Source organism: Rhinopithecus bieti, unplaced genomic scaffold (genome assembly GCF_001698545.2).
Source record: "Rhinopithecus bieti isolate Rb0 unplaced genomic scaffold, ASM169854v2 scaffold_37314, whole genome shotgun sequence".
In the NCBI taxonomy this organism is placed as follows: domain Eukaryota; kingdom Metazoa; phylum Chordata; class Mammalia; order Primates; family Cercopithecidae; genus Rhinopithecus; species Rhinopithecus bieti.
In genome coordinates this window covers 1,417,955-1,428,279 of record NW_016816196.1, presented here as the reverse complement: position 1 = coordinate 1,428,279, position 10,325 = coordinate 1,417,955, and the positions used below count along the sequence as shown (strand labels likewise).

The window sequence follows — 10,325 nt, the reverse complement described above, 5'->3', positions numbered from 1 at the left end:
TTCCCGCGCGCGCCCAAAGCTTTTCCCGCGCACGCCTAAGTTTTTCCCGCGCGCGCCTAAACTGTTCCCGCGCGCGCCAACCTTTCCCGCGCGCGCACAAACATTTTCCCGCCCAGGAAGATATGCAGCCTAGGGCGCAGGCGCGATCCCGCGCCCGGGAAAAGTACAAACCCATGGCGCATGCGCGATTGTAATTTGAGTAAGCCCAGCCTCCTGTCACCGCCCTGGCCCAACCTCTTCCTCTGCCAGCCTATATAAGGCATTGCACTGCCACCATTAAACGAGACTTGATCAGGCTATTTGTCTTGTCTCCATTTCTCGTGTTTTCTTGTCTCCTCCATTCCCACTCCCCCTTCCAGGGTCTGTTTGACTGTCCTGCAGGTCGGGACACAGCCTGGGCAACATGGCAAGACCCTGTCTCTACAAAAATTAGAAGATTAGCTGGGCATGATGGCACTTGCCCATAGTTTCAGCTACTCCGGAAGCTGAGGTGGGAGGATTGCTGGAGCCCAGAAATTCAAGGCTGCAGCATGCCATGATTGTGCAGCTGCACTCCAGCCTGGGCAACAGAGCAAGAACCTGTCTCACAAAAAAAAAATCATATTCACCTTCTGAACTTCCTCCTCTGTTTCCTTTATCTGTCCTTTGCTTCTCTTTTTTACGCCCAGGAAAACTTACAAATACCTTTTAAAAGAAGCTATCAAGCCATTTTGCTCCTCAATTTTCCATTCTGAAGCATAGACAGAGAACATTTCCATCATTTTCAAGAAGGATAGCTGATATAATGAAGCAGAACTGAATAATCATCATTCACCAAGACTAAAATAGCCTAAAGCTTATCCGAGGGTCCTAAGACCCAATTGTGAAATTCTAGGAGAAAGCTACATCTCCTATAACACTTCTCAAATGTGAAGATTGGGAAATTTGAATTTAAACCTGAAGAAAAGCATTATCAGTGATTCTGGGTTGATTCAGATGAACAACTTGTAATGAGATATTAGCATTGATATCTCAATCCCAGCCTGTATCAAGAAAGTTCTGAAAGGAATAGTTCCAACCTCCTTTCCCATCTTTAAAAATCTTTACAGCGAATTCAGGTTAATCGTCTTAAAAATAATGAAACATAAGTAATATTTAGTTGTAATAATAATATTAGATTCAGTTAGAACACAGAATCCAATCTCTTAACTAGGAAAATGTGGCAAACACTAAGAATAAAATTCATACCCCCAAAACAACTAGTATTTTTAGTACACCGGTAGGTGTGTTTGGGTGACATGTCCTCACATAGGATTATATTTAATAAACTCTCTTAAAGCTTATAAAAATAAGGGCACAAAATAGACATGGGTTCTAGAGTACAGAGCCTAAAAGAAATCAGAATGAGCCTTCGATTAATCCAATGGATGTTCAATGTATAGAGGGAGAGAGAAAATTCTGAAAATGCAGGAATCAATATGTTTTCACATCACTTACCCAACAGTTGGGTCCACGGCAATTCCTCTAGGATGCCCCAAGTTTTCAGTTATAAGGGTAACCCGGTAGCTTCCATCCAAATTTACCATATCTATGCGGTTGACCTTGGTTTCCACCAGATAGATTTTATTATTAACCCAGTCCACAGCCAGGTTCTCTGGGGTTTCAACAGAAACATTGAGAACCTCTTGGATATTTAAACCATGAATGTCAACTGAAAAAACCTGAAAGAAAAACCAAAATTATTATATTTCTTCAGCATCACTAACTACATGGTTTGTTTTGATTTTTTAGCTATAATCAAACCAGAATTGCTAAAATCTAAATTCTTAACTTTTAGAAATTTCATGCAAGTTATTTAAATAATTGAGAATTGCATTAATGGTATAATAAAATGTAAGAAGAAGAAATAAATAAAATTCCATAACTCTTTAGGAGTTTCTGAAATTTATGTTTCAAAAATCTCCATTGCATTACTCCAAGATGAAATTAAACCTATCACACTTTCCAAATAAGACAGTGGAACAAAATTTTGGCCATTAAACAAAATACTGTCAATATTTGTCACTTGATCCCGAATTACAGTTCCATTTAGAAGATGCAGGTAAAATCTGATTTTATCATCCAGAAAAGCAGTGTGCTTTTACATTTTAAATGATCAAATTTCAAAAATTACCACCAAATATCTATCCAGTTTTGAAAGAATGTCTACTATTTCTTTTAATTAGGCTCTTGGACTCCACTTCGAATAAAATTAAAAGTTGCTCAAGGCTAATCCATATAATAGACTGCTTTGTTTAAGAGGTCACATGTAATAGTATAGCATGGAAAAGGTGCTGATTAACATAAAATATCTCAAGGGCCTTTTTTGTTAGAAAACAAAGGAACTTTCCCCTCTACTCCCTCTAAAAGTGAAAAGCTATCAACACTTTGTGCTCAGGGTTCCATTCAGCTCCTGCAATTTCTATTTACCTTATTTTGCACAGTGTCTGTCCAAAAAACTCTTTGCAGGTGATAGTGGAAAGCCACACCCACGGCCACTCCACGATTCTGAGACTCCACTAGGATCCGGAAGCTCCTTCCATGAATATCACCAATTAACAAATCCCGACCATTGGAGAAGATAATGGAGGCCTCGCCAACTAAATGTGAAGAAGGAAGGCATCACCACTCCTTCAGGTGAGCAAGGATGGTGAAGTAGCTTACAACTGATATGCTTTCTGCTTTTTCAAATGCTATCTTCTACGTTGTCTTACCTGATTTTAACATAAACCTCTGAGGCAGACAGATAGCTATCATTCTATCCATTTTACAGAAGGGCAAATTGAGGCACAAAAAGGTTTAATGAAGTGTCCAAAATCTCAGTAAGTTAGGAAGAATTTGGTAAGAATTCAAGCATCCTGGATGCTAGTCCAATGCACTTTCAATGACATTGAGGAGAGTATTTCTCAGAAGTTTTCAAGACTCCTTGATGATATGGGCTCCTTAGCCCCATGTGCAACTCTAGATTTTGTTAAACACAGAAGACATTTTAAAGATTACCAAGAAATCACTCTGAAAAAGATGGTAATGGTGGTTCCAAATCTGTCTATATACTCACAGGTATGCAAAATGATCTATGAACAAGGTTTTTTTTTTTCTTAAATCAGAATTTATTTCAAAGTTTCACTTCAAACTTTTTTTTTTTTTATACTTTAAGTTCTAGGGTACATGTGCATAACGTGCAGGTTTGTTACATATGTATACTTGTGCCATGTTGGTGTGCTGCACCCATCAACTCGTCAGCACCCATCAATTCATCATTTATATCATGTATAACTCCCCAATGCAATCCCTCCCCCCTCCCCCCTCCCCATGATAGGCCCCAGTGTGTGATGTTCCCCTTCCCGAGTCCAAGTGATCTCATTGTTCAGTTCCCACCTATGAGTGAGAACATGTGGTGTTTGGTTTTCTGTTCTTGTGATAGTTTGCTAAGAATGATGGTTTCCAGCTGCATCCATGTCCCTACAAAGGATGCAAACTCATCCTTTTTTATGGCTGCATAATATTCCATGGTGTATATGTGCCACATTTTCTTAATCCAGTCTGTCACAGATGGACATTTGGGTTGATTCCAAGTCTTTGCTATTGTGAATAGTGCCGCAACTAGATGTACCATATGTCCCAGCCATCCCACTACTGGGTATATACCCAAAGGATTATAAATCATGCTGCTATGAACAAGGTATTAACTGCAGTCTTATTGGCAATAGCAAAAGATAAGGAATGATATAAAAGTTCATCGGTAGAGGACTAGTTAAACAAATTATGAACGTCAAAAAAAAAAGGAATATTATGCCATTATAAAAAAAATAATAATAATTAAGGCCGGGCACAGTGGCTCACATTTGTAATCCCAGCACTTTGAGGGGCTGAGGCAGGAGGATCATATGAAGTCAGGAGTTCGAAATCAGTCTGGCCAACATGGGGAAACCCCATTTCTACTAAAAATACAAAAATTAGCCAGGCGTGGTGGCGGGGGCCTGTAATCTCAGCTACTCAGGAGGCTGAGGCAGGAGAACCACTCGAACCCAAGAGGTGGAGATTGCAGTGAGCCAAGATCTTGCCATTGCACTCCAGCCTGGGCAACAAGAGAGAGACTCCATCTCAAAAATAAATAAGTAAGGCTGGATGCAGTGGTTCACGCCTGTAATCCCAGCACTTTGGGAGGCCCAGCACTTTGGGAGGCCGAGGCGGGTAGATTACGAGGTGAGGAGATCAAGACCATTCTGGCTAACATGGTGAAACCCCATCTCTACTAAAAATACAAAAATTAGCCGGGCGTGGTGGCAGATGCCTGTAGTCCCAGCTACTCGGGAGGCTGAGGCAGAGAATTGCCTGAACCCAGGAGGCAGAGGTTGCAGTGAGCCAAGATGGCGCCACTGCACTCCAGCCTGGGCAACAGAGCAAGACTCATTCTCAAAAATAAATAAATATAAGTAACTAACTAAATAAATAAATGAATAAATAAAATAATTAAGAAATAACTTCATGTGCTGATATGGAAAGCTCCGGAAAATATCTTAAGTACATTCACAAGATGCAGAACTGTGCATATAGTTTACTACCATATATAGATATACAAATACATTTAAATATCTATATTTGTACAATCTTATTTATTCATTAAAAAACCTCTAGAACTGAAATGAAGAAACAACAATTACTCATGGGAAAGAGGAAGTGAAAACCATGCAGAGGGGAATAGGTATGGAGGAAGGCATCTCACTACATATCTTCTTATAATTTAAAATGTGTGAACATATAAATATGTTACTTATGCAAAAAATAAACAAATTGAAGTGTTAAAAATCTGCTGAACCTAAAAATTACTACACAGAAAATCAGGTATTTCTATGCAAAAACAAGTAGAAAATGGGCCATTCTTCAGTCGTGGGAGCAGTTAAGTTTCAGAAGACATCAAAGACACTTCAAAATCAAGTGTGAAATAACTATTGGAAAATAGGAGTTTATACTGACACCTTCGTCCAGAGAAATTGACAGTGACAAAATGCTTTGGAGCCCTCATCTATGTTTTGCAGATTTTCTCCATGACTTTTCTCTACTACTATTTACTACTCTCTACTTTCCATACTCTTACATTGATTCCAACAAAGTACCCAGAATTAGGGCATTCAAAAGAATTTTGATCCAAATTTAGCATGTCTATTTGGAAATACCCCTAAATTTTGCAAGAACACTGCAAAAATTATTTCTGTAGATAGTTGTCACCTACTTTTGTGGTAGGTAATTAATTAAAAGTTAAATGTCCAAGCCAATCAAATGTAGGCAGAGCATTTATTCCACAATTAAAGGTTGGTGATATCATAGCCTAGGTCAAAGTAAACAAGCAACCAATTTAAAAATATTAATAATGGTCACCATTAATCGACAAATTGGTCCTTAATAATCAAAGAATGAAATTAATGTTAACCAATTTTTCTAGGCAACAGGAGCCATCCCTGATTTGTAATGATAAAACCCTGCTAACAGCATAAATGCTGATAATTCTGCTGTCATCAGAAGGAAGGAAAGAAGCTATTAGAATCTGTTTCCTGTTCACAGATTCAGGTGTCCATAATTTACTCACAGGAATCATTAGCTTTGCAATGCTGTCCACGCTCCAAGATATACCCTTCTTCACAGTGGCACAGGTGATGGCCAGGTCGGCTTTCACACTTCTGGTCACAAATTCCCCATATCTGGCAATCATCAAACTCTGCCATATGGAAAATACACATTTGTAGTCAAGGTTATCAGCATTTATTGAGCACTCTCTGACAAAAATCCTAGATAAGATGGCCAAGAATGTAGTGTTGCCCGTGTCTAAATAAACACCCTCTGGAGCTAGGCACAGGTTCTCAGAATTTATAACAGCCATCTTCATGTAAGGAAAAAGAATATTTACATCATTTTTTAAACCTACATGAAGGATAACTTTACAGAAAATGCACAACACTTCCTGAATTCATAGCCCTATGGTATTGCATTTCATTTATTAATGTTAGTTTACAAATATATAAACTTTGGTGTAAATGTTTCCCTTTAATACTACGCTTTCCAATATGGTAGCCACCAACCCCCTGTGGCTATCTAAATGTATCTTTAGATTAATTAAAATAAAATAAAATTAATAATTTGCTTTCCTAGTCACTTGCCACATTTCAAGTGCTCAATAGCCACATATGACTAGTGGTTACCATGTTAGAGAGTGAAGATACACATTTACATCACTGCAGAAAGTTCTATTGGACAGCACCATTTCTCAATAAAGTAAGACCTGCCTATAGACAGTCCCTCAAGAAGACACAAATTTATGACTGCAATAAAGTATTTGGAAAGGTCTATTTACCCAGTTCTCTTTCCTCTGATGTCAAAAAATTACAACCAAAATTAAATTGAACTTATTTTCAAGACATCAAAAATTTCTTCTCCTCTACTTATTGGTTAACTTATTATTCACTCATTTAATAAATGTTCATTGAAAGTCCCTTATATGACAGAGCTCTGTTCATTACCAGTTCTACTGTGTAAAAATACTTCCAATATAATTGACATAAACAATAGAATATGGAGTGGAGAACACAACAAAATATTAAAAGAGTCTTTCTTAAAGACTGTAAGTCTTCAGGGGTGCAGAAATTGTCTTATCCTGGGTACACCTAACTTTCCAAGTCCATGTCCACTCTCCATCATCCTTTACCCTGCTCTCTTCCCTGGGAGGATGGCCCATGCAAACTATAACAGTAGAGTTCCCACACCCTCTGGTTTCAGGAAGTTCTCAAGTAGATTACAATTTCTGAAACCACTGCACTCCCAAGTCTAGAATTCTCCAGAGCTCTATGATCTGATTACATTTGAAGCAACTGTCAGAACTGTGAATTGGGTTCAACCATTCCTGCTGGGTGGCCCACCATTCCATAAACCACCAAAAGCCCAAGGTTCTTCCCTTTTCTTTTCTGTTGCCCAGGCTGGAGTGCAGTGGCACAATCTCGGCTCACTGCAACCTCTGCCTCCCAGGTTCAAGCAATCCTTCCACCTCAGCCTCCCGAGTAGCTGGGACTACAGGTGCATACCACCACACCCGGCTAATATTTTTGTATTTTTAGTAGAGACAGCATTTCCCCATGTTGGCCAGGCTGGTCTCAAACTCCTGATCTCAAATGATCAGCCCGCCTTGGCCTCCCAAAGTGATGGGATTGCAGGCATGAGCCACTGTACCCAACCCCAAGAAGGTTCTTCTAATAATCCCATTTGCCTGCAGATTAAACATAACAACATGAGCCAGCATACCTATCTTTCCAAAGACTGTGACTAACCAAAGGAAAAAACCCCAATCCGATCTGGACACTAGCAGGTTGAAAGGCCACGTGAGGGTGTGAAATGCCCTCACTGATGATTCCCTTCTGTCCCCTCAACTCAGCCCTGAGAAAGCTTCACCTAAGGCTTTGCCTCAGCAGGAAAAGAAGTACAGGACATTCTCCCTCAAATCCCCAGAATGTCATAACTTCATTTTGAATGCAAGATCCATGAGACTACATCTAAGGATTTGGAGTCACTCTGAGAAGAAGTTCTGATGTCAAACAGAAGGAAACCAAAGGTGGAGAAGTCATAACTAGGAATTCTCTAGCACAAATGCCCTTCCTATCACCTGCACTACAAGTGGTTTAAAGATTTGAATGAGTGGGCCAGGCACGGTGGCTCATGTCTATAATCCCAGCACTTTGGGAGGGCAAGGTGGGAGGATTGATTGAGTCCAAGGGTTTGAGACTAGCCTGGGCAATATAGCAAGGGTTTATCTCTACTAAGAATTAAAAAAAAAAAAAATAGCCAGGCATGGAGGCGCGTGCCTGTAGCCCCAGCTACTCAGGAGGCTTAGGTGGGAGGTTGCAGTGAGCAGCGTGATTGAGCCACTGCACTCCAGCCTGGACAACAGTAAGACCCTATCTCAAAAAACAGGATTTGAATGAGTGTGTAAAATTGCTGTCACTTTTGTGACAATAAGATTGTATCCTTGGATCACTATAGAGAAATATGAAAGTTAATTAACATCCATCAGCAGCCAGAGTGAAGACAAGAAAAATAAAAGTAGAATTGAGGGTTTTCATGAGAGTAGAAAAGATAGTGGAAACCACACAAAACACTGAAACACTACTTTACAATCCCCCTCTCACTCCAATACCTTTATCTATTTTCTTTCCTTTTTATTCTTTGTCTCCTCCCACCAACAAATACTGCTGTGAAAATAATTCAAAAACCCCTTTTTAACCGAGACCCCCTTGGCCACCCTCTGATCCATCTGGCTGTGTGAAACCCCACTATGCTGAATGACCTCCCTGCCCTCACTCTGCACCACGATGTCATTCTGTCAACAAACAGCATGTCCTGTCAATCAGAAACAATGAGCCCAGTAAACTGCTTCAGCATGCCTCAGAGCTTCCACTGCCAGGTCAAGACTACCAGGGGCAGATGAATGGTAGAAAGACACAAGATTTCGTGTCAAGATTATTCAATGTTATTCTTGATTACCACCGAGGTATTCACTGGGGAGCCATGTCTAAGATAATAAATGGTACATAGGTTTCCAACACCTGAAGCCTCTGTAATGTGTCAGCCATGCAGAGGGTTATAGCCATACAGAGAGTATTTGTTGAAATGAAATGCTTGAGAGAGCAAACCAAAGCAACAATTCCCCTAAAAATTCAGCTCAGCTGAAACAAGTGTAACTGGTTTCCTAATGTCATGTATTTAAAGAGTTCTCTATAAAGAGAGAAAAATAGTCTTCTTTGAAACAAATGTGAAATAAATGTTAACCCAGCCTCAAAACTCAGAGGCAAATGACACATTCTTGAAGGACAGCAAAGGTCACAGAAAAGGTCTCTGCAGGTGGCAGGGGGCCTCATATTCACAAAGGCCCTCAAATGTAGACTTTTGAGATTATCTCCAAATGAGGTTGTCTGTACTAAAGTCCCAGAAATGCGCTGGCGGGAATGAAAGAAGATGTCTGTTGTGGAACTTAGAATTAGTGCCCCAGTATTAGAACACACTACTTCCAACGTGTTATTAATGTGCGGTACGTTCTCTAATCCTGAAATTATCTTGTGCATGCATAATACTGCAATATTCTGCCTTACATTCACTAGTAGGTTAAATGCAAAATTTTATAAAACAACAACTTTGTTATGACAGCCTTTCACTTTGTAAGGGGCTATTGAAAATTGAAGTGGCCTGAATTTCTGACATTTAGGAAACCCTAGACATTTGGAAATACAACCCAAGGCTCACCACAGACTTATATGTTGGAAAATATGGAAAATGTGTTATCTGGGCTCTAGGGTGGAACAAAACACTGAGAACAGCTTGTGGGGCATCACAAGACTGAATCAGGGATTCTGAAAGAACAAATCACTTTTCCTGAAAGGACTTCATGGCCTATCAAGTTTCAACTGTAAGACAACTCCTCTTTGGGAGTTGATAAAGGAAAAAGAGAGAAAAGCTGATGTAATACTGAGAATGTGGCTTCTGGTATTTCTATTGGAACTTCTTTTCTACTAAGAGAAAAGGAAAATGCCTAGAGAACTAAAAGGCTGGGAATGGGATTGGCAGCTGGGTAGAAGTGAAGGGGGGCAAAGGAGCCTGACATTTGCCAAAGACACAGGAGCAGATTCACACCCACAGCGGATTCAGCCCCACTCTGAGCAGAAGCGAGGCTGCCCCTCTGCCCAGGGCTACCTGAAATCCAGGCAGGACTCCCAGAGTCAGGTCACCACCTAACCAACAAGGGCATTTGTGTGAAAAGTATCTGTACATTACTAGAATGCATCCCTAATATAATGGTAATGATAACCATAAAACACAAAAAGTGGCCCCCAATCTTATTTAAGGCCAGTTGCAGATCATAACTTTTATGTATAAAATGTTTTAAAATGATTAGAAATGCAGGGGCCTTCTTAAATTATTCCAGAGTTCACTTAAGTCACTTGATCTTAAAGTACCTTGTTTAATACAGTTACTTAAGAGGAGCAATTAGATGGGCAACTTTGGGACTTGGTCCTGACATTAAAAACCTACAATTACCTACTATGAACACAAGGAAAAGCTCACATGGATTGCTTTCGTGGATATGAAAATCCAGTTTTTCTTGGCATATGATAAGTAAGTGAGCCCAACGATTATAGTTTTCAGTAACGCTAAGGAGCAGACTTTCTCAAGAATTTCAAGTTTAATTTGCAAACCAGAGTTTATTTCTGGTATCAATACATTTTTCTGTTTGCTAGCACTTCTGCTGAAAATAATAATAATAATAATAA

The 10,325-nt window shown here is 39.7% G+C and overlaps 1 protein-coding gene across 1 annotated transcript in view; it reads right to left on the bottom strand.

Annotated features, from left to right (window-relative positions):
- Nucleotides 1–10,325, bottom strand: part of LRP2 (LDL receptor related protein 2) — a 229,106-nt gene that overhangs the window by 145,000 nt on the left and 73,781 nt on the right. The window contains exons 10-12 of the mRNA XM_017854503.1: nt 5,606–5,734; nt 2,449–2,618; nt 1,477–1,700 (exon numbers count right to left, since the gene is read on the bottom strand). Coding sequence (XP_017709992.1) covers nt 1,477–1,700; nt 2,449–2,618; nt 5,606–5,734 — 523 coding nt within the window. The remainder of the gene's footprint in view (nt 1–1,476; nt 1,701–2,448; nt 2,619–5,605; nt 5,735–10,325) is intronic.